The 25,842-nt window shown below is 37.9% G+C and overlaps 1 protein-coding gene across 1 annotated transcript in view; it reads right to left on the bottom strand.

The window, feature by feature from the left end:
- Positions 1 to 8,019: 8,019 nt before the first annotated feature.
- LOC138737549 (cGMP-dependent protein kinase 2) overlaps positions 8,020 to 25,842 on the bottom strand; it is a 59,873-nt gene continuing 42,050 nt past the window's right edge. The window contains exons 13-18 of the mRNA XM_069888223.1: positions 22,932 to 23,073; positions 19,517 to 19,680; positions 16,307 to 16,429; positions 14,649 to 14,711; positions 12,136 to 12,202; positions 8,020 to 9,106 (exon numbers count right to left, since the gene is read on the bottom strand). Of these exons, the coding sequence (XP_069744324.1) occupies positions 9,011 to 9,106; positions 12,136 to 12,202; positions 14,649 to 14,711; positions 16,307 to 16,429; positions 19,517 to 19,680; positions 22,932 to 23,073 (655 nt within the window). The 3' untranslated portion in view covers positions 8,020 to 9,010. The remainder of the gene's footprint in view (positions 9,107 to 12,135; positions 12,203 to 14,648; positions 14,712 to 16,306; positions 16,430 to 19,516; positions 19,681 to 22,931; positions 23,074 to 25,842) is intronic.

The raw sequence follows: 25,842 nt of genomic DNA, 5'->3' as shown, positions 1-25,842 counted from the left end.
TTCACAGCTCACTTGGTGTCTCACTACTTTTTGGAGGTCAGAGACAAATTCTTTTTTTTAAATTTTTTATTTTTCACACCATAAATCACATTAGCCATGATGTACACTTTTTCTTTTTCACACATATACAGTGACTTTTTCTCCCCCCCCCCCCCTCCTCCCAAGCCACCCCCCCACCCCCCCCCCCAGTCATCCATTTTAGGTATACAATCTAGGTTGCATTAAACCCGTCAGACAATGTTGTCATTCAACAAAAATACACCAGAAATTCTACTGAGTCCATTCTTTTCTTTCCTTCTCCTTCCATCAACTTAGGTAATGTTTGTCCCCGGTAGGTTTTCGCTATTGTATTTAATGTAAGGCTCCCATATTTGTTCGAATATTTCAATATTATTTCTTAAACTATATGTTATTTTTTCTAATGGAATACATTTATTCATTTCTATATACCATTGTTGTATTTTCAAATTATCTTCCAATTTCCAGGTTGACATAATACATTTTTTTGCTACGGCTAGGGCTATCTTAACAAATCTTTTTTGTGCATCCTCCAAATCAATTCCAAATTCTTTGTTTTTTATGTTACTTAGGAGAAAGATCTCTGGATTCTTTGGTATATTGTTTTCTGTTATTTTATTTAATATCTGATTGAGATCATCCCAAAACTTTTCTACTCTCTCACATGTCCAGATTGCATGAATTGTTGTTCCCATTTCTTTTTTACATCGAAAACATCTATCAGATACTGTTGGGTCCCATTTATTTAACTTTTGCGGTGTAATGTATAGTCTGTGTAACCAATTATATTGTATCATACGTAGCCTCGTATTTATTGTATTTCTCATCATTCCAGAACATAATTTCTCCCATGTTTCCTTTTTTATCTTTATATTTAAATCTTGTTCCCATTTTTGTTTAGTTTTACCATTTGTTTCCTCATTCTCCTTTTTTTGCAGTTTAATATACATATTTGTTATAAATCTTTTGATTAAGATTGTATCTGTAATCACATATTCAAGGTTACTTCCCTCTAGTAAACTCAAATTGCTTCCTAATTTATCTTTCAAGTAGGATCTCAGTTGGTAATATGCCAGCGCTGTATCTCCAGTTATATTGTACTTATCTCTCATTTGTTCAAAGGATAAGAATCTACTTCCTGAAAAACAATTTTCTATTCTTTTAATCCCTTTTTTTTCCCATTCTCTAAAGGAAAGGTTATCTATTGTAAAAGGGAGTAGCTTATTTTGCGTCAATATTAGTTTTGGTAATTGATAATTTGTTTTATTTCTTTCTACATGAATCTTCTTCCAAATATTGAGGAGATGATGTAATACTGGAGAAGTTCTATGTTGTACCAATTTTTCGTCCCATTTATATAATATGTGTTCAGGTATCTTTTCCCCTATTTTATCTAATTCTAATCTCGTCCAGTCTGGTTTTTCCCTTGTTTGATAAAAATCTGATAGGTATCTTAATTGTGCGGCTCTATAATAATTTTTGAAGTTTGGCAATTGTAAGCCTCCTTGTTTATACCATTCTGTTAATTTATCTAGTGCTATCCTCGGTTTCCCCCCTCTCCATAAAAATTTCCTTATTATTTTCTTTAACTCTTTGAAGAATTTTTCTGTCAGTTGTATTGGCAATGCCTGAAATAAGTATAATATGCTTGGAAAAATGTTCATTTTAATACAGTTTATCCTTCCTATCAGTGTTAGTGGTAGATCTTTCCAATGCTCTAAATCGTTCTGTAATTTTTTCATTAGTGGATTGTAATTGAGTTTATATAATTGGCCTAGATTTTTGTTTATTTGTACACCTAGGTATCTTATTGCCTGCATTTGCCATCTGAATGGAGATTCCTTCTTAAATTTTGAGAAATCCGCATTATTCATAGGCATTGCTTCACTTTTATTTACGTTTATCTTGTAACCCGACACTTCTCCATATTCCTTCAATTTCTTATATAATTCTTTTATTGATAGTTCTGGTTCTGTTAAGTACACTATAACATCATCCACAAATAGACTGATTTTATATTCCTTGTCTTTTATTTTTATTCCTTTTATATTATTGTCTATTCTTATCAATTCTGCTAGTGGTTCTATAGCTAGCGCAAACAATAACGGTGATAGTGGGCATCCCTGCCGCGTTGACCTGCTTAAGTTAAATTGCTTTGATACATGTCCATTTACTGAGAGACAAATTCAAAGTTCAGAGTTCTTGTCAGAGTGCATGCATGACATCACATACAACCCTGAGATTCTTTTTTCTGGCAGGTGAGGCAGAATTACCACTCATTGGTGGTTAAAAAAAAACTGTACACAATGTTCACATGTAAACAAATAAAGAAATGAAAATAAACTGACTGTGCATTGCGATGAGGAAAAATACAATAAAGTCCAAAAATAAGAGTCTATAAATGAGTCCCTGATTGAGTTTGTTGTGGAGGAGTCTGGTGGTGGAGGGTTAGCAGTTGTGTCTGAACCTGGTGGTGTGAGACTTGTGGCACCTAGTCCTCTTTCTTGATGGTAGAGTATGTGCTGGGTGTGGATCTTTGATGACTGTTGCTGCTCTCTAATGGCAGCGTTCCCTGTAGATGTTTTCATTGGTGAGGAGGGCTTTGCCTGTGATGCCCTGGGCTGTGTCCACTCCCTTTTGCAAGGCTTTACGCTCAGGACTATTGGTGTCCCCATACCAGACCGTGATGCAGCTGGTCAGCACACTTTCCACCACATATCTGTAGAAACTTGCCAGGGATTCCGATGTCATACTGCAATCTACCAAGGAAATAAAGGTGCTGACTTGCTTTTTTTGGTTTCTTTACAGTGTATTAATGTGTTGGGTCCAGGAAAAATCCTCCAAGATAGTGACTCCCAAGAACTTATATTCACTCATCCTCTTAAGTTCCCCTCTTCAGAGTATAAGCACGGTCCAGTGCTGAAGACACAGTATTGTGCGCAGTTTTGGTCTCCAAGTTTGAGGAAGGGCATTCTTGTTATTTAGGGAGTTCAGCATAGACTCACGAGGCTAATTCCCAGGATGGCAGGACTGTCATATGTTGAAAGATTGGAGCGACTGGGCTTGTATACACTGGAATTTAGAAGGATGAGAGGGGATCTGATTGAAAGGATTGGACACACTAGAGTCAAGAAACATGTTCCCGATGTTGGGGGAGTCCAGAATCAGAGACCACAGTTTAAGAATAAGAGGTAAGCCATTTAGAACAGAATTGAAGAAAATCTTTTTCACATAGAGAGTTGTCGATCTGTGGAATGCTCTGCCTCAGAAGGCAGGGGAGGCCAATTCTCTGGATGCTTTCAAGAAAGAGTTAGATAGAGCTCTTAAAGATAGTGGAGATGAGGGATATGGGGAGAAGGCAGGAATAGGGAATTGACTGTGGATGATCAGCCATGATCACAGTGAATGGTGGTGCTGGTTGAAAGGGCCGAATGGTCCTCATTGCAATGCACAGTCAGTTTGTTTACATTTCATTGACTCTTGTTGAACAAAAGAAATGTGCACAAATGACCTTCAATATTTTGAAGTATGTGGCTCTTAAAAAATGGTTTACTACCAGTAGGAATAGGACCCTACAAGTTACATGGATTCTTTACTGTGTCAGGTCTTGGAAAAACTAAATTACAAGGAAAAGTTAGGATTTTATTCTCTGGAGTGCAGAAGAATGTGGAGAGATTTGGTCGAGGTATATGAAATTACGATGGGCATAGAGTAAATGCAAGTAGACTTTTCTCGCTGAGGTTAGGTTAATTAAAAACTAGAAGACATGGATTAAAGGCAAAAGTTTAAAGGGAACATTAGTGGGAGTGTAGAACAAGCTGCCAGATGAATTGGAAAATGCAAGGTGAATTTTGACATTTAACAAATATTTGGACAGATACAGGGATTGGAGGGATATGGTCTGGGTGCAGGCCAGTGGGGCTAGGTTGAAAAATCATTTGGTACAGACTAAAAGGCTGAAAGGACTATTTCTGTGCTGTAGTATTCTGTGGTTTTGTGGTCAGAGGGCTTGATTTTTAGGAAAAATGATTGTGCTTTTAATAGCATTCCTGAACTTTATTTTCAACTCTACCTTCCTGCATCAAGATCAGTTTAATGTGAAATCCAGTGATTTTTTTTAACATAGAGAGAACAACCATGAGGAGGAGTTGGCTGTTCAGCTCTATAAGACTCTTCAGCCAATATAGGAGGACCAATATCACCCTGGTCACAATCTCTTCTCCCTCCTTCGATCAGGCAGAAGATATATGAGCTTTAAAATCCAAATATCCAGGTTCAAGGTTAATTTCTTTCCTACTGTTATCAGATGGATCTCTCCAGTAGTGTCACTAGGGTTGGTGTCACCCTGTACGATAACTCATGGTGTCACCACCCTTTCACTTCCACCCCCACCCCCCCACACCACCCATGGACCTCGTCCCATACCAAACCATACAGAATCCTTTGTAATGTGTTTTGTATATCACTGAATGTAATGGCAATAGCAGTGAGATAAACAACTAGCAAAATTAAAATTACACCTTTAAATTACAATATTATGCACACAGCAGCAATGAAAACAACAGCACGTGCTTGTAGCACGTGCAGATGAAACCACGTGATTCAAAGCACCATTATAATTGAGTAATAATGGCAGCTCTGACTGGAGCACATTTGCTAACCATGCTGCCCCCTACTCTAACTGTGCACCCACTACACTAAACATGCTGCCCCCACTCTAACCATGCCATCCCTGCACTAACTGTGCTGCCCTCTATGCTAAATGTGCTGTCCCTACTCTAACCATGCTGCCCCTACGCTAACTGCCAGCAGTTCATGGTGAAATATAGTTTGTGAGAAGGAAATGATCATTCATAAGCACTCCTCAACATTACCAACTGCACAACTTGAGTGAATGCCATTAGAGTCAACATTTGATATGCTCGGACTTCTGCCCATTTGCTGTTGCAAATTAATTCCATGCCCCTCACTTTTTGATGACATCATGTAATGAGCTTGATTGAAAGGCTTCAAAGATATGGTTCTGTTACTATGGCATCGGCATAAATTTCCTCCTGCTACTTTCTCTGTCAAAGAGATATTGCTATGGCAACAGGGGTTTAATTTCTAAGTGGACTAAATTTTATGACCAAACACAGAACTATTCAGCCAGTAATTCCTTGCTTCAAATTCCACAATTAATGTTGTCAGGATTGCATCGAACTATAATTAAAGATCATTATCAAGCTGTTTTTTTTTTCTGTTTTATCTATCTTATTTTGTTACCTCTATTTTTCTCTTGTGTTTCACTTGTCATAAATAATAATTGAACTCACCAGAAACATCTTCAATATAGTCTTCCTTGCAAATTTTTACACCGTGCAGAGCATTCTGACTGATTTGTCTGGTATATCTTTACCTCCTATGGATGCTGCAAGAACTGCTGAGTTCCTTCAGCATTTCTGTGTATTTAATCTCAAGAAAGCAGCCTCTATCATCAAGGACCCACACCACCCAGGCCATGCCCTCTTTTCACTGCTACCATCAAGAATATGCCTGAAGATGAACACCCAGTGGTACAGAAACAGCTTCTTCCCTGCCACCATCAGTTGGACAATGAATCGCAGACACTGGTTCACTTTTTCTCTTCTATTTTAAATATTTTTTATAACAAGTTTTGCACCTATGATATGCTACTGCAAAATAAGTAATTTTGTGTCATGTTCACAACAATAAATTCTGATTCTGATTCCTTATCATCATTAAGAAAGAAATGTCTAACATGCAAAGTTTGATGGGAATAAAGAGGCAAATCATTTAAGTACAAAAGTGAATGTCAGTACAAAGTTATATCCAGTCACTGGAGGAAATCTTAGTAATTATGACATAATGTGCTTTGTTTGGCTTTTCTTGAGAAGAGGATGTACTCTTGACTTCAACCCATGAGAAAATTCTAGCTTTTACCTCATTGATAGCTAGATGAGCAATATAATGAAATGGAAGGATGACTTTCACCCACTCACGCCCAGCGGTTACATAAAATTATGTCCTGTTTAAGCTTAGTGAAAATTAGATACAACATTAAAGATATAAAGTTTCAATTTGACAAGATGTTGGGCCCATTCATATATTACTGTCATAATTGAAAGATTTAAAAAGTTTGGATGCTCCGGAGATTTTCTGTCTGGTGTCTGGAGGTGGCTATTTGATCCATATTTTCACAATTTTTTACGTTAACCTTGATTAGAGAGAGGGGTTAGGTTAGATTTAGCTTTTTTAATTTTCCTTTTATCTTTTTTTTTAGATTAACTGGTTCAACATGGGTTTAAATCTGGTTATCATGGATCATCATTAATTAAGACAGAATCTACCCTTTGTTTAGATAAAAGGATTGTTTAATTTAGACCTTTATTTTTTATCCAGAACTATATTGGATTATATTATGAGAAAGAGATAAATGGTTAATTACCATATTGATAAAATTTGATGTTTTAAAGAAATATTGTTCAATAAACAATTATGGGTAGGTTTTTGATTTACATTTATATTTAATTTGTGATATGCATATGATATGACATATTGTTTGTTAAATTAGATGACTTTGTATGTAGGATTTATATGTTAAACTCAATAAACATGTTTTAAAAATAAAATAAAGACATAATGTGGGAGCCCTGCTATTTAAGTGCAATGACATTGAATTTCATGGCAAAGAGCAATTTCAAAACCAAGGATGAAAATGCTCAGAATACCAAATGCTAAGACTAGAAAATAATTGTTCTATCAATTCATTTTTCAGGATATGGGCTCGTTCCTGGCAGATCAACATTTATTGTCCTACCCTAATTACCATTGAGAAGATGGTGTTGAGGCACTTTTTAAAAAAACTCCCACTATCTTTCTGGCTAAGATAATCCTGACAATATAAGTTCAACAGGGATTTCAGCACCTGCAGTTCTCATATTTCTTGTTTTGTCTGCGTGGATTTCCTCCCCTATACCAAAGAAATATGAGATTAGTATGTTAATTGGTCAAGTGGATGCACTGGAGGCATTACATGACCGGGTGGTAAGGGCAGGAAAAAATTTGGATGGTTAAGCATGTAAATTTTGCAAGATCTTTCTCCTCTCCAGGATATTCTGCTGAAACTCTCCCACATAAGAATCATTTGAAAGAAATTGTTATAGTCTTCATTTAACTGAGTATATCCAAAACAGAAACATTTAATCATATTCCATATTTTTCCTTTCAGCATTCAAGTTGCTACTTGTCCCTGAAGTCTATGCCAGCTCCATCAACCCCATTTCCTCGCTTGAATACTCTGTCACATGCCTCAACTTGCCTTGATTCTCCTGCCTGTCACTGACAAGAGGTAATTTACAGTGGCTAATTAAGCAACCAAAACATTTCTGAGATGGGGGTGGAACCTGGCACATCGAGGATAAATCCACACAGTCACAAAGTGAACATGCAAACTCCAGAAAGACAGCTGCTGAGGTCAGAATCCAACCTAGGATGCTGAGCTACAGTGTCTCCCAAATTCTTACAAAATATTTGAAAACGTTGATTGTTGTTGAAAGTGACTGCTATTTTAATTGCAAGTTTAAATTTATCTGATAAATTTATCCATTGAGTGGTAGGAGCATGAAGTGAGCTGTAGACTCAATTTTGACATAAAAAAAAATTGGACAGGTATATGAAGGGGAACAGAGGGAGATGGTTTGGGTTCAAGTCAGTGGGATGAGGCAGAATAATAATTCAGCATAGACTAGAAGGGCCGAAGGGCCTGATTCTGTGCTGTAGTGTTCTATACTTCCATGGTTCTACAAAATTCATACTACAAGAAGAAGGGTAATTATAATTTATTAAACCACTGGACACCTCTCTAGCACTACAGAACAAGTTCATCTGTGGAGTCTCTGTCCTCAGAATAATAGTTTTTCGAAATTTTTTATATTTATAAAAGTAGAAAATTATTTTAACTTTACATGCATTTCTAATATTTAAGCATAAGTACGTGCTTCAATTTTTATGCCCAGCTCACTAAAATGTTTTAAAAAAGCATTATTGGTGTGAAATCTTAAAGAGTTCCTTAATTTTACCAGCCGGAGGGCAGCTTTATTGCCAGAGATTAGGTATCTCCTTGATATAATGCCCAATAGCAACCAAAATCAGAAAAAATTCTCACATGAAGATTGCATGAGAAACATTTGTCAAGGTCATTGAGAATGCTATTGCTTCACCATTTGCTGAAAAGGTGGGCCTCCATTACAGTGATTACATTAAGTAAGAATTTTATCTGCCAAGGTCCATAATAATTTGACAATTTTTTTTCTTATTTTGCTCATCTCTAAATATGAGCAAAGATCTTTTGACAAAGCAATATGTTATGGACATTTCTCTGGAGTACAATGATAAGGCTTGCTAACACAGCATAGTTGACAATCATCTATCCCATAATCAGTGCTACTGTGTTTGATGATATGTAATTACACCACTAGGGCACCAGGGGTCATCATGGTGATCTTGTCTATCAAGCAGTCCAGAGCTACAGTCTAGCCTTCCAGGTTCGTCTTGCAGAGAGACAAGACCTCTTAGTGTACATATTAGTTTATTAGAGCTGTCTTATACTCGCACTGCTGTTGTGGTTATTGTCAGTACACTGTGCATCTTCTTTTTCCAATTAATGCTCTCCAAAGGATCAACTTAATGCCACTGGTGGCTTTCTTCACTTGCTGGCGGAATGTCAGCTGACAGAGTGACTCAAACAAAAGACTAGAATCACATTTGATTACCACTTAAAACCCATAACCAAATGGCACCATCTCACAGGATGTGCATGGTAACACAGCCTTCCAAACATCAAGACATTTCCGGTCCTAATATAACAGTCAGGTTGGAAATGGAATAGTTCCAATTGTTTTAAGAAAGCTTGTCATGGAATGATTCCCTTGTCCCTTTCCTCCAAGATTCCTGATATCTTGTCTCCTTCCTTGCTTGCAGAGATCAATTGTCAAAAGTCCTCATCCCAGCCTGAGAACTCATCAGGAGGCTCCTCATTATTACGACTGAAGCTGTCAAAGTGGCTGTGATCTGTTGGTCCTTTCAACTAAAGGCAAGGAGCAAACATAAAATTAAAAAGGAACGGTATTGGGTCGCAACCATTCCATCTCAGGGCAGTTTATACAGAATTGAGATATATTCTCCAGAATATAGGCAAGATGTATATTGGCAAGAATGCATTGCCAAGGGTGGTTGTGAAGGCTGATACAATGGGGGCATTTAAGAGACTCTTAGGCAGGCACATGGATGCAAGAATATGATATAAGAATTCAACAAACATTTAGATAAAATAGCAGTGGAAGCTGATGAACTTGTATTGCCCATCTCTGCTTTTTGAAAAAACTGTCCTAATTGGATCCATTTCCACCTACCCTATGAAGATTTCCACTCAAGTGTTTCTTCTTTGTTGGTCCCCATTGAATCTGCTTTTTTAGGTAGATGTTTTAATCTTAACAAGTTGCCAGGAAAATAAATGTTCTTTGCATTTTGCAGTTGATCTTCTATCCTCATTGTCACTGGAAACAATTTTTCCGATAAGCTCTTTCAGAACACCATATGATTTTAGGCACCTTTTTTTATTTTTCATTTTCCTCTTACCTACACTAAGGAGCTTTGTGTAAAAAAAGAAGCTCCTTAGTGTTCCCACAGTGTTCTCTGTGTAAAAAAAGTAGAGTTGTGGGAACCTGGAATGTATTGGCAGGGGTGGTGAAGGCTGGAGCCACAGGATCATTTAACAGACTCTTATGCACATGATATAGGCACATGAAAAATAGAGGATTATGAGGTAAGGAGAGTTTAGATCTTTTTTGAAGGTATATTCTATATAAGACACAACATCATAGGCTGAAGGGCCTGTACTGTGTAGTAATGTACTACAGGTAAACCCTGATTTACGAAGGGGTTCAGTTCTGGGACTCGGATCGTAAGTTGAAATCATAAGTTGGGGCCTACGTGTACAGATAAAAAAAAACATACTGTGACAGTCATTGAAAACAGGGTTCAGACACAGGTTGGCCGGGGCGTCCGGAGCTCAGATGCACGGGTGGTCAGGGAGAGGACGCTGAAGACCTTTATTCACATATTGCTGTTTGATCCCCAGGGCTATGGCGTCATGGCAACCGAGAACTTCACAGCACCAAGAAGGCAGCTTGAAACTCGCTGGGGGAGATGCGCTCAACTTTCTTCTCCCTCCTGCTGCCCGATCTACCCCTCCATTTTTTTTGCGGGATGGTGAGCAAGATGATCTTGCTCTCAGCATCCTCTCTCCCTCACTCACTATCTTCTCCTCATGGCACCGGCGTCACCACACAACTTATGCTGTGATTTGGAATGCATGTGCAGATTGCCATCACTCCCTCTCCCTCTTCAATCTCTCTCCCTTCCCAGCAACAGCAATCTGCACATGCATTCCAAATCACCTTTTTAAAAAAAATGAGAACTCATCGGGAGGCTCCTCATTATTACGACTGAAGCTGTCAAAGTGGCTGTGATCTCTTGGCATCACTACAAGAGGAGGACTGAAATGATGAAGTTTAGGGGAGTGGTAGTGATGGTAAGCGATCAGTGTGCGCTGATTGGATAGAAGCATTTCCTTCAGAGAAGGAAAAGAAACTACATTAATACAGGTAGACCCCGACTTACCTTTATTCAAAACAGATTCTGATCATCATAAATTAAAAATATTGTAAGTCAGAACATCGTAACTCGGGGTCTATCTCTATGTTTAAACTGAGACCTTAACATCCTTCCTGGAGGGTAGTGACCAGAAACAGATCTAATACATCCACTGACATCAAACATGACAGACAGAGCTTACCAAAGTTTTTCAGTACTCCTTGTCATTGAGTGGCAAAGCACAGAAATTTGTACTATCACATCCATAAATCACTTCATATTTATTGGCCTTACATTTCACCTAATTCTTTTCTGGCCATTTAATCAGTTTGCCAAAGTCATTAAGACTCTTTTCCCACTCTATGACAAAGACTGTGTTGTCTGAAAATGTTGAAATGATGGCTTGCTCAGACAACTCCAGCCCATTAAAATACAATGAAATGCCTGTTATCTGGAATTCAAGCAACCAGCAGCCTCAAGTAACCGGCAATAAATCGCAGAAAATAAGTAGCTACAAAATATGGAAGTTCAAAATTGATGGGCCAATCATGTAACACAGAATCTCAAGCAACTTGAAAATTCACTTTACTGGCATTGACCAATCTCCATAGGTGCTGGTTACCGGGGGTTTTACTGTATTTTAATTCACGGCTCTGTTCCAGTACTTTTTCAAAAATAAGAGGAAAATAGCTTATTTATAAATGAATACCAAGGGTTTTACTGTATTATCAAAAGCAAGAGCAGGTTCTAAACTGATGTGGTCTCCTGTTTCAACCACTAACCTTGGCACTATGAAAATGAGTGAACAAAGAGAATCTGGAGAGACATGGATAGAAATGGCCAGTCAATGTTTCAGGTCGGGATCCTTTCTCAAGTAGGTATGAAATGAGAAATCTCACTTCCTCTGTATACTGAACATTATGACGGAAAGGTGTTGGTTACGAGAAGACAAACCGAATGCAGCGATTTCATCGAAAATTGGAGTGGGGTCAAAAAAAATCAGCCATGATCTTGTTGGACAGTGGAGCAGGTTCAAGAAGTTTACTATATGTTTTATTATTTCCAACTATTATCCATTAGCAAATTATCAATGAGCAGAGTCCACTGATTTAAAGTTAGTTGGTGGTAGGTTCAGAGTGAAGTTGAGGCAAAGCATTTTCATCCAAAGAGTAGTTGGGAACTGTAACTTACCATTTGAAAGGGCTTTGGCAGCAAAAAATACTCAACCCAATCAGAAATAATTTTAATGAATTGTAAGGCTGGAGACTGAGACAGGGGACTGACCTAAATAACTCTAGTTAGTGTGGATACAATGGGCCAATCAGTGTCCTTGTGTATCGTACAATGATTCCCACAGGACGTGATTCCTGGGGCATGAAGGGCTCATGAAAAGATTACAGAAGCTTGTTAAATAGTGTCAAGGCAATTCATGGTTCACTACCTCCCAAAAGCCATTGTTACCTCTCTTTTCAGCAAGGACTTCATTTTTCGACTTCGAAGACCCTCCCAATCAAAGCCTTGGAACCACCTGAACACAAAATGAAAGGAAAGTTCAAGGGATTTATGGTCAGTGGAGACAAGATAATTTATTCTGTTCGTAGTAACTGTCATGTAAAGAGTGTCATCTCAAGTACCACTGAGTGCATTGTGCAAATTAGCAAGCATGACAATGGATTCTTTCATTGAATATGAAAAATAGAAAGCTTTTAGAAAGGACTGCTGTAGATTTCACCTTGATCTTTCCTGCATAGTATGCGTTAATGAGACACCTCTTCTGAAAGATCTCCAGGTGCTTTGCACTGTGAATTATTCTGGACAGTGTCGTTGATTGTGTTGCCTTCCCCATGGGGAGATCACAATCTTAATTATTTTCAGAAGCTGCACTGCTGAATTAAAGTGAGATTAAAAGCAGCCAAAAGCATCCATGTCTTTCCCCACCAACTTCAGAGGTTGGACATCAGCAAATTAATTGCATGTGACCTCCCATTTCCCAGCTTTTCACCATCAGAGTCATTTTGTATATGTTCTCACCATTACTGTACGTCTCTTGAAGGCTGCTCCAGTCGGGTGTGATCTTACTGTAAATGTTTGGTGACTGGATTTAAGCTGGGGCATTGTTGCCATGTTTTTGTCCTCTGAGGTTACAAGAGTGGAGTCAGACAGCTGGTACAATTATTTAAGAGGGAGAAAAGGATAAACCAAGTAACTATAGACTGGCTTAATGTTGGTGACAGGCAAGTTATTGAAATAAGAAACAATATGAAGTTTCATTTACAAGAGCACAGGGAATTCAAGGGCAGTAATTGAAAGTTGTAAATGATTTTTTTTAAAAGAGTTAACATGGAGGGTTAGTGAAAGCAATGCCCTTAGTGTAGTAGACATGGTTGTCTGTAAGGCGGAGTGGCCAAACTACAGCCCCTGGGCCAACTGCAGCCTGTTTCCCATTTTTAACTGGCCTAGGGAGAATTTAAAAAATAAAATGGAATATAGCCCATTAGAACATATTCTCAAACAATAAACTGCAAGGCATGTACATTGCAATTCTTAGTTTCAACAATAGAGGTCGCTGTCATTTTGAACAACTACTAGATAGACCATTGAAATGCTACTCATCGATGAAAAAGTTTATCCCAGTTGATTAAACATGGTAGAACTGAAAAGACAGAAAATGGCTAATCCATAAATGGTTATATGGTTATATAGTTATAGTGAGTGCTGAAAATTTCAAATATGGTGGAAATATGAATGAATACTATTACGAGCTCCCATTTTAGTAAAATGGGATTATTACTGTAAGGGATAGTATAGACAGGAGGAACTGATGGTCTCAGTTAACATTTAACATTTCACACAAGCACAACATGTCATAGCCCAGCAATAATTCAATACATTGGAAGAACAGAGGGAAGGCTTGTCACAGTCTGTTCCAGAATTTAGTACACCAAGACATTGATTTTGCAAGCTGGAACCATTCTGACTGCTAAAAGAAAAACAGCTTTTTGAAGCAGCTCTTGTGACCAGCCATTTTGGTGGAATTCAGGGAAAAGCCTGCTCTGTGAATGACTGGGCCTCTTCAGTGGGTTGACCTGTGCCAGGAGGGTCTTTTTTGGGAAGCAAAGTGCTTCATTTTGACTGGACTAACAGTGGAGGTCACTTGGAGAGACTGCTTCAATTTTAAGTGTGACTAGCAGTGAAGTTACTTGGAGAGACTGGTTCCAGGGTCTTGGAAGCTTTGTGGAGGCCGCCCAGTTCAACTTTTGTCTACAGAAGGATCAGGAGTGTTATTAACTCAGCTCGTGTGGATGGACATTTCTTCAAAGGCAATGAAAGAGGAATTGGTGAGTCTGTAGCAGCGACAACTCCAGTCTTCCCATCAGTTCAACATTAATTCTAGGGATCTAATTTTAAAGGCCTACACTTCAACACTGAATTTGAAAGACTGAACTTAGAAGTAATAATGGATTTTGGCCTGGACTGTAAAGGTTTGGGTACAACACACACACACACACACACACACACACACACACACACACACACACACACACACACACACACACACGCACGCACGCACGCACTCACTATACACCTGCGAATAACTGGGGATAAATTTAGTGTTAAGGATAGTTTAAAAGTTAAGACTATAGTTTAAGACTTAGAAATAAAATTAGTGTTAACAGATGTGTGTGTGTAATATACCCAGACCATTACAGTCCAAGTAACCAGGTTTCCCATCCTTGCTAACCAGTCACATGCCATCGCCCTGAGAATCATTTTCAGTAATTCAAAGGCTGAAAAGCTGAAGGTGAGAATCCTAGATTTGCACCACACTGTATGTGAAGCTATGGTTCCTGACACTAATTTAGAAATTTCAATTTATATCCCTCCAACCAGGCATCCCCACGATCACTGTTTCTTTAATTCCTCTGGTAATATTATTGTCTTATTTTCTCTTGATCCATTGATTTGTCACTTACTTCTGTTTCCGAATATCATTTATTCCATTCTTCTTGTTTCCCAGTCTCTCTGTTGGATTAATTCTATGCAATTATAAAAGAGCCAGATTAAAATACGTCCGCAATTAATTAAATTGTTCCAATTTTTAAATTCACTCATAAAACACATTCACATAGAGCATCATTAAAATAGAAATTATACTTCTTATCAAATGTAACATTCTGGAAACTCTTAATTGTTCAGTCAACATCTGGAAAGAGAAAAGGAAAATGATGCTTTATGGAACAACTTCATTTGGCCACGTGTCATTCAGTCTGATATCATCTAGGCTCCTGCCAAGAACAAAATGTGGCAAATTGGGACTGAAAGTTGGAGCTATAGAACTGAAACTTGACACTAATGAAAAGAAAATCTGAGAAATACACTTGAAATACTGTTAGGCCAAATTTATTAGGCAATGATAGTGCAAAAATAGTATGCTTCTGTGGTGGTATTAGAGTTGATGTTCAAGCCTCGATTGGCGTGTCATGAGGCTGGATTATGTTCGCCAGATCCTTTGGGTATTTTATCCCATTTCAGTCAAAAGTGTTGTGGGGACCTTCATTAATGTGATCTATAATGACTGGAGCACCAATCACAGTGATGTGACACAGTGTCATATGATATCATATGATAAATTCTACTGTGTATGCATGCAAAAGTTATGAGGACATTAAAGCAGGTCATAACTGAGACTGATTGATGACTGAACCCAATGATCAGGATTCCAGGATTTTCCAGACCACTGCTACGTGCCAAACTGCTCCATCCCTTTTTTCCCCTCCTTGCTAAAATAAAGGGGTTATGTTTGTCACCTTCCAATTTATAGAAACCATTCAAAAATCTAAGGAGTTTTGGAAGATGACCACCATAGCTTTCATTATCTTCACAGTCAACTTCCCCTGAACACTAGGATGCTGGTTATCAGGTCCGACAAATTTATCGCCTTTCAGTGAATTCCCACAGTACTTTTTTTTAAACTAAAGCTAATTTCTTTAAGTTCTTTAATAATGCGAGATTCTCTGTTCTTCCTTATTTTTTGCAAGTTTTCTAAACCCTATTCGATGGAGACAGAGAAACTGTGTCTGATATGTAACTTCTCCAGTACTTTAGCTAATCCTTTCCTTTCTACATATATGTAGAAACACTCATAGTCTATTTTCATAGATCTTACTCTCATTTTCTACTTTTCCTTATTAATGCTATAATCCTCATTGATGAATTCTGAAAATATTCCAGTCTTAAGTAACATTATGAAGATTTTCCTTCAAGCTAATATTATCTTTAGCTTATCTTGATAGCCATGGCTGAATTACTTTTCCCAACAGTTAACCTTAGCCTGAATGTGACAGATCCATACTTGTAAACAATTATTTCTTTTAAATATTAGACATTATTAACTTCCAGTCATATGATTGAATGCAGTCCTCAGATCAGCCATAGTTAACTGATGCTCCAAAGGTTTGCTTCATTGACTCAACTAAATCATTCTAATTTTTATTCTATTCCCTCAATGCTCTTTGACAAATAGATTCAAAACAAAGTAACACAGCTGATATGACGGTGTCCATAGGCAAAGACATAACCTTGGTGTTTTTACTCATTGTATCAATATATTATATCTATAATCACATCTTACTTGCACAGTCTTGTTATCAGATCTGCTGGTCGGCTAGTAATCTGTTTTGGGAAATCCACTTTTTCCATTCCCTTCAAAATCATATTGTAAATTTCAATTGGATCGGTTCCATTAAAAGGAGGACTGGGGAGGCAAAAAGACACAATCTTGATGTCTCTGGCTCACCCTAGAACAGTTCAAAAGCAGTCAGGTTGCATTAAAATGGTGAATGGAAGCTTGAGGTGGAACTGAGGAAGAGGAAGCAAAGCAAGTTTCATGTCCAACACCTTTATGAGAGTAGTTTATATATTGCTGCTTCAAACCCTTCAAGGGTTGAGATGGCAGTATGAGTATTGTTGCCCCTCTGTTAGCCAAATGGAGAAATGAAAATGAGTGTTGGGGAATGAAATATTCTCTGTAATGAATCATCAATTATAGACAACTTCCTTTCATCTGTAATTATGATCCTGGGATTTTAAATGCCTGCTACTTTAATTGTCCATCCTAATACCACTCAGGTCTCTTTACCTTTGTCCTCTGACTCTATTCTAAACTTGAACCTCAATGAGCAGCATCCTACTTTACTGTTAAACTCAAACAACACTATGTACAATGTAAGCTTCTTTTAATGGCATCTACTATGATCCAAGCTCTGTTTTTTAACTGCTGCGCCTCGTGGGGACTTGTGCATGCGCTGCAGCGCTGTGGCGAGTACGGTGGCTGCAATGCAATTGCAGCAGGTGCAGAGGACACAGCAAATAATTCAACAGATTTAGATTAACGGCTATTTCTGGGTTGAATCTCATATTTCCAGTATTCATAATCCTTTTGTCCCTTTAAGCAATTACAGATTTCATTTGCTTTCTCCTACTTACACGATTTTCAGTCATTACTTCAGTCATAACCACTCACTCTCTGTACACACTAGCACCATGTCAGTCAGTCAGTATCTCCTGGTCTCTGTTTCCCATAGTGAGAAAGTTGAGTACAGGGGTGGTCAACCTTTTAATTTTAAATTTAGACATACAGCACAGTAACAGGCCATTTCAGCCTATGAATCCATGCCACCCAATTAATCTACACCCCTGTACGTACTTGTATTGTATGGCCTGTTACCATGCTGTATGTCTAAATTAAAAATTAAAAGGTTGGCCACTCCTGGTTTAGGACAAGAAGGCACAACTTCAGGATTGAAGGGTGTTTCCTCGGAACAGAGATGCAGAGGAATTTCTTCAGCTGGAGGGCAGTAAATCTGTGGAATTTATTGTCACAGGCAGTTGTGGAAGCCAGGTCATTGGATATATTTACAACAGAAATTAAAAGGTTCTTGATTAGCCAGGTTATGGGATGAAGACCAGGCAGTGGGGCTGTGGGAAAATGGATCAGCTCAGTAAATGGCAGGGCAGACTTGATGGGGCTCCTGTCTATGATATCATTTATTCTTTCCACCTTCCTTCCCCTTTTGCATTTAAAACATATTTGATTTTTAAATCCGCAAAAAATTGCTGTGCAGCAGGTTAACCCAAAATGCTTTGCACCACGTTGATTTTTAAAAAAAGTTATGTGAATGAATTTCCCACTTCCCCCACCCCTTAATAATTAATGCAATGCCCTGGAAGATCAACTCCGTATGGAGCCTGCTACACCCTGATTTCTCCTGCTCACTCTTGATCATGGCATGTTTAGCCCTTCATTGAGAATTGTGCCATCAGCTGCATATTGTCTAAGATTTTGAATTCTATCCTCCTTCCTTAAGGAAAGGAAGAGGATAACGTGGGCTTCTGGTTGATTTTCAGTAGACGAGGTTCTTGTGCTGGAATACAAAAGTGTTGAGATGCCAGTATGAGTATTATTGCTCCTCTGTTAGCCAAGAAAATTGAGAAATGAAAACGAGTGTTGGGGAATGAGCTATTTTCTGTAACTAAATTGTAAATCAAATCTGAGAGATGACCTGAGAGAGTTTAAGATTATGAAAGGCTTTGACAGAGTGGATGCAGAGCAGATGTGTTGACTTGAGGAATAAAGGTAAATAAATACAAGATAATCAACCTATAGTCCAACAGGGAATGGTGAAGAAATTCCCTTCAGGGGTCTATGAATATGAATTCAAAATATCACTATTTTCTTGCCTCCTATGGTCTTGCTCTCTTTTATACTTGGGAATTGAATTCCATTTCACATTTTATTCATGTGAAAACTTCTTAAAGGTGGAAACCTTTTTACTCACTATTAAACACTCCACTGTGATTTACACAATGAATAGCAAGGGACTTGGTACTGAGCCTTCTGGAACTCCTCTGCAAGCCACCTCCCAGTCACTAAAATCTCAGCATGCACCATTGGAAAACAATAGTCTCTTGGATTGTTTGGCTTCCTTTTATTTGCAAAACAAATGAATCATATTATACCCACATAACTCTTCCAATTGAATATTTTCTGAAAAGCAAAGTTTTATTGAATCTCCCAAGAACAAGTACTTGGTAAAAAAGATATTACCACTTTGAGATTTCAATCTGGGTGCTGTGCAATATGCACGTGAGGGGGTACATCCCCACCATGGCACAATCGAAGTTTAGACTTTTCTTCTAACCATGCTTCATGGGGGTTGGAAATTCTGCAAGGATTCCATATGGGGGCTTGGTAGGTTATTGGCTACTCTAATTTTCCCTTAGTAAGTGGATGAGTAGCAGAATAGATGGATATGTGGGCAGAAATAAAATGGGGTTAATATTGGGTCAGTGCAAATGATAGGTTGATGAACCCGTTTCGTGCTATATGACTATGTTTCTGTTTAATGAGTACAGCACGACTCGAAATCCTGGAAGTGGATTGTACATCATTGAATGTGAAAGTACAGTTGGGTTTCTTCCTGCAACATGTGGCAGACACAAATGATATACCCAGACTGAGATTCAAACTACAATATCCCAACTTCCTTTTCACTTCTTAAATATTCAGCAATTCTTTTAATTATTCATCAAACATGGAGTCATGTCATCTCACCTGAGAATCCAGGATTAATGTGGGGACTAAGGGTTAAAGATCAAGGAATGGGGAAAAATGGACAGTTCCTTAAACAAGCCACACAGGCACAATGGGCTGTCACACACAGTGAAGACCTAGCTTGTATTAAATCGCTGTAAATGGTCATTATATGACCTGTTTTAGTACCTAACATGAATGTTCCTTGTGTGGATATTTGTGATTTAATCTTACTGCTTCAATGCTTACTTTCCAGTCAGAAGCTCATAGATCAGGATTCCCAGAGACCAATAGTCTGCCCCAAAGTCGTGGCCCTTGTTCATAATGATCTCTGGAGCAACATACTCAGGGGTTCCGCAGAATGTCCAGGTCTTCTTCCCCAGGCCAATCCACTTAGCAAAACCAAAATCAGCCTGAAAGAGAGACGGGAGGTTTGTTGGTATTCATAAATCAATTTCCAATCCAAGTTGATTTAGTGAACAGTTCCTCAAAGGTGTTCAAGGTTAAAAATGTCAGGAATAAAGGTCCACTCTAGATCTTGTGTTTTACTAGACAGTTGGCGTAGCGGTCAGTGTAACGTCTTTACAGTGCCAGTGATCGGGACCTGGGTTCAAATCCCGCACTGTCTGTAAGGAGTTTGTACATCCTCCCGGAGTCTGCGTGGGTTTCCTCCCACCTGTCAAAAATGTACCAGGGAGTAGGTTAATGGGGTGTAATTTGGGAGGCACAGACCCATAGGGCCAAATTGGCCTGTTACACTGCTATATATCTAATTAAATTTAACTCCAGGGCATTCATGGTAGCAAAGCTGCTCAGACAAACTATATAGATTGCACAAGGCTTGAGTTGTTTAATATATTGGTGGAAGAGTTGAAGATGAACTTTGAAATGAGGAGGCTTCTAATACTACAGAGACATTAATTTATGGCCAAACTTTAATTTACCTCCACCTCCCAAAACATTGATTATATATCTTTACCTCCTGTGGATGCTGCGGGACTTGCTGAGATTCTCAAGCATTATCTTTTGCTATCTCTTTGAAAGCTCTATTCAATTAATTTTACTCTTTCTTTACAGCACTGTAAATGTTTTGTTATGAGCCCAGAGGTCCCCAAAATCCAGCAGCCATAGAAATCCACTAAGACAAATGGTTACTTAAACAAAAGTTGCTTTTAATTTTATTTAAACATAAAAACAGGATCAAAATTTAACTTATCACTATTAACTTAACTTAACCTAACAACCCCCTTCTAATTCTAAATGTACATATATGTAATGTGTATATGTTCAGGAAAGTGCTCTGGTTTAATAGTGTAATCATTCACTTCTCATTTCTCCAAGTTCACCAGTATCAGGCAATTCTTATACTTTGCACAGAATTTAACATTTATGAATGTTCACCAAGCTTTAGTGCTTAAAGGTAAATGGTTACTGCTCAGGAAGATTTTTGTTGGTTTCAGAGAGAGAGATTTGTTGCTCATTGAACACACATAATAACTGATTTCCTCTGATTAGCCACTTCAGTGTCTTGCCAAATAAACTTGCTCCATCATGTGTTTTCCAAATGATAACCTCTTCTTTCAGGTCACCACAGAGTTCTTCTTGTTTCCCTTATTTCAGGAGAAAAACTTTAGCCAGCCATTTCCTCTTGAAAGGACTACAAGGGTTTTGAACAGCTGAACTCAGAACTCACAACCTGTCTTCAAAATGTTTTCAACAAACCTGCCAGCTTGTCATGTTGCAGCCTCAAAAAGCTACTGCAGAACTGTAGAACTGATCTCTCTCTCTCTCTCTCTCTCTCTCTCCCCCCCCCCCCCCCAAAGAATCATATGTTTTTCCTCTCTCTCTCGGTTTGCAAAACCACATGACCCCTCTTAGAAATGCACACTGCAACTAGACAGATTGCTGGCACTGGAATCAGTTTCTTAAGCCTGGACATCTGTTGCTTTAAAGACAATAGTCCATTTATTCTACAACATCAGTCCAATTAACACCTACTTGTGAAGTCTCCATAGGAATTCTTCAAAGTTTCTGTAGTCGCTGTGGACATGAAGTCTCTGCTTATGCATAGCTCTTGCATTTCAAATGAGATGACTTTTGTGAAATGTTAATGTCTGTTTGTGGTGACCTACACACTAAACCCCCTCACAATCTATCTCTTTTAAAGACATATTTATAAAGTTCCAGTTAAATCTGCTTCCATTGCCTAAGAGGTCATGATGACCATTTGAATTAAAAAGTTTGCTTCCTCTCATCTCTTTGCCAATGTGTATCCCGTGATTACTGGCTGCTTCCATAGGAAATAAATTCATTTTGTTTAACATGATTTTGAAACAAAGGTTTACTACAGATTAAAAAAGAATTGTTGCACATTGTGCAGTTTTAAAATGCACTATTTGCATTTTCTAGTTCAGTGTTTCTCTCACAATTATGTTAAGGACTTTGTATATATAAAAAAACTGGTGAGCTCACTGCCTACTCAGCTCGTCAGTGGAAAGCTTTGATAGCCTGCTCTGGAATTAATGGTTCTACAAAGCATGGGGTGAATACAACATTAAAGCTCATATTGATGTGATGTCATGTATGTATTCTGACAATAAATCTTTTAAGTTTGTGTGAGTTGAACATTGTTTCTGGGTGTGAGAGTATTCAGTGAGATTCTGGAGTTGGGATGTGATCATTCCACAGACAAGGGCAGAGCAAGGGTCCCCAGTAAAGATTTGTCAGCTGAATTTGACATAATAAAAAGCAGAAACCTACTGAAGTTATGAAATTTTTTTATTAAAATAGCATTGAAGGTCATCCCTCCAGATGACCTTCAATGCTTAATAACCAATTGACTACTTCTTGATGCACAGCAAACTCCCATTGACAAAAGTGCGATAATAGTCAGTTAATCTGTTTTATATTGTAAATATTGACCAGGACACAATGTTCACCATATTTTCTTCTTCAAAACAGGACCATAGTATCTTTTATATCGACCTGACAGAGCACAGACTTCCAATCTGTTCAACAACCCAGATGGTACCATGTGCCTTCGCTACTCTACTGCACCCTGGAATTGTACTTGAGTGGGATTTGAACCCATGTATTTAAGGGGCAACTGAATAAACCCACAAGGCACAAAGGATCAGAAGGACATGTTGATTGAGTAGGAAGATTCAAGTGCAGTGTGGACATAAATATGTGCCGAATGAGAAAAATGGCTGAATATGAGTAACTATTTTAAATGTTAAGCTTAAATTTAGACAAAACATTGTAACAGCCCCGTCCAGCCCATGAGCCTGTGTTATTCAATTACACCCAATACTCCTACAACCCCAGAATGTTTGAAAGTATATTTTGCTAAGTCATATATCAGTAAAACTAGCTTCACTGACAAAAGGCAAAGGAGGAAAAACCCAACACCCAACCCCAACCAACCAATTTTCCCCTGCAACCGCTGCAACCGTGTCTGCCTGTCCCGCATCGGACTTGTCAGCCACAAACGAGCCTGCAGCTGACGTGGACTTTTTACCCCCTCCATAAATCTTCATCCGCGAAGCCAAGCCAAAGAAACTATGTACTTGTTTTAGTTTTGTGTTAACAAGAGATCTGTCTAGGAGGTTGAATCTGCCAGTGTATGGGTGTGAATGTAGGGTTCCACTGGAGTAGCACTTACCATTTTCACATATCCATCAGAGTCAAGCAGTAAATTCTCAGGCTTGAGATCCCTGTAAATGATTCCTCTGTTGTGCAAATAATCAAAAGCCTCCACAACACATCCAGCACAAAACTTGGCTGTTGGTTCATTAAAGAAACACCTGCAAACAGAAGCACAGATTTAGTTCCCTTCAGGCAAAGGAGATCTGTTTCCCTGAAGCATCAGTCTTTTAAGGAATTGTATAAATGCACTGGTGGTGCTGGTCATAATGTGGCCTTGGAAAAACCTATGAACTCAGGATGATTTGGCAGATCAGTCAGTCAAGAAAAAGTCAATGCTTGACCCTGAAAAAAAGCCCAGAAATGCCTCTATATCCTGTGAAGGCTGAGGAAAGTTCATCTCCCACCCTCCATCCTCACTACATTCTACAAAGGATGTGTCAAGAGCATCCTTTGCAACAGCATCACCGCTGGGTTTGGAAGCTGTACCACCTTGGACTGTAAGGCCCTGCAGAGGATAGTGAAATCAATAGAAAATGTCATTTGGGACTCTCATCCTACCATGAAGGACATCCTCAATACTTGATGCAGGCGAAAGGCAATAAACATTGTGAAGGTCTCCACATACCTCTCACATAAACTGTTCTCCCTTCTGCCATCTGGTAGGAAGTACTGTAACACTCAGGTCGTTACATCAAGATTGGGCAACAAATCATATGTGGATAGTGTACCGTGGACTTTTACTGAATACGTCTTAATATTTCACTGTGTTTAACTTCTATTCTAATATATATTTATGTAAATATGCTCCATGGTCCTGGAGAAATGCAATCTCATCTTTACCGTGCGAGCATGGTATCAACGATAAATAAAGGTGACTTGGTGTCACATAGAAAGTCCATTTTTAATCTGGAGGGTTGTTTTTATTCGAACACAAGGGATCACACAGAGGCATTCCCATCAATCAGATATTATCCAACTGAGTGATTGGGATTTAATCAATTAATCTGAACTCTGATTTGGTTTCAAGAAAATACTTCCACCGTGGAATTCCAAAACTATGGTATAACAGAGCTGAATGATGTTTGTGATGCAAAAGTTATTTCTGTATCTAAAGTAATTTTTTAAAATAATTTTTTATTTTTAACACTGTGAACCATATCAACCAAAATATGTAGAAACGTTTCTTATTAAATTTACACAGTGGCATTTTCTCCCTTTTTCCCCCCCCTTTCCCTTCCTCTCCTCTTCCCACCCCCCTCCAAAACCTATAAATATTCAACATATAAAATACAATAAAACCTTAAAACAATATCTTCACACAAAGGAAAATAAACAAGAAAAATTCATCATCTATTTGTTACACACTGAATCTAGTCATTTTGTCTTCTTATCATTTTCATTTTAGGGGATGGAGGTCCTAGGCAAGCTCTCTCTGTTATGCTCCATGTATGGTTCCCAAATTTGTTCAAACAATGTGACTTTATTTTTTTAATTATATGTTATTTTTTCGAATGGAATACATTTATTCATTTCCATGTACCATTGCTGTATTCTCATGCTCTCTTCCATTTTCCAAGTTGACATCATACACATTTTTGCTATTGCTAAGGCTATAATAATGAATTTTTTTTGGACTTTATCCAATTTGAGGCCTAATTCTTTACTTCTTATGTTACTTAAAAGAAAGATCTCTGGACTTTTTGGTATGTTATTTTTTGTAATTTTATTTAATATCTGATTTAGTTCTTCCCAAAACGTATTCACTTTCATACATGCCCAAATTGCATGTACTGTTGTTCCCATTTCCCTCTTACAGCGAAAACATCTATCCGATAATGATGAATCCCATTCTTTTAATTTTTGAGGAGTGATATAGAGAAGAAGTATAAACCTGTATAACCAATTATATGGTATCATACGTAACCTTGTGTTTATTTATTCTTCATAGTTCCAGAACATAAAATTTCCCATACTTCATTTTTATCTTTATGTTTAAATCCTTTTCCCACTTCTGTTTAGGTTTATAGTTTATTTCATCATTTTCCTTATCTTGGAGCTTAATGTACATGTTCTTTAAAAATCTTTTAATTATCATTGCGTCTGTAACCACAAACATTTCCTTATTATACTCTTTCGTTCATTAAAAAAAATTCTGTTAAAGGAATTGGTAACGTTTGAAATAAGTATTGTATCCTTGGAAACACGTTCATTTCAATGCAGATCACCCTCCCTATCAATGTTAGCGATAATTCTTTCCAATGTTCTAAGTCTTCCTGCAATTTCTTTATTAGTGACTGATAATTTAGTTTGTACAAGTGGCTTAAGTTATTATCTAACCTGATCCCTAGGTATCTGATTGCTTGTGCTTCCCATTTAAATGGTGAATCTTTTTAAAATTCTGTATAATGCGCGATATTCATTGGCATCACTTCACTTTTATTTGCATTGATCTCATACCCCGATATTTCTCCATATTCCTTCAATTTCTTAAATAATTCTTTTATTGATATCTCTGGTTCTGTTAGGTATACTATGGTCATCTGCAAATGAGCTGATTTTATACTCCTTCTCCTTTATTTTTATCCCTTTTATTTTATTTTCTAATCTTATCAGTTCTGCCAAAGGTTCTATTGCTAAGGCGAACAATGAGGAGGATAGTGGACATCCCTGTCTAGTTGACCTACTTAATTTAAATTGATTCGATACATATCCATTTACTGCTACTTTCACCAACGGTCCATTATACAATGCTTTAATCCAATTTATAGATTTTTTGGATAGATTAAACTTCTGTAATACTTTAAATAAGTAGTTCCACTCTACTCTGTCAAAGACTATTTCTGCATCTAAACCAACAGCCACTGTTGGCTTCTTATTTCCTTGAAGTGCATGAATTAGATTAATAAGTTTACAGACGTTATCCACTG

Source organism: Narcine bancroftii, chromosome 6 (assembly GCF_036971445.1).
Source record: "Narcine bancroftii isolate sNarBan1 chromosome 6, sNarBan1.hap1, whole genome shotgun sequence".
Taxonomy (NCBI): Eukaryota; Metazoa; Chordata; class Chondrichthyes; order Torpediniformes; family Narcinidae; genus Narcine; species Narcine bancroftii.
The sequence above is the reverse complement of the archived record's forward strand: the minus strand, read 5'-3'. Positions and strand labels throughout refer to the sequence as shown.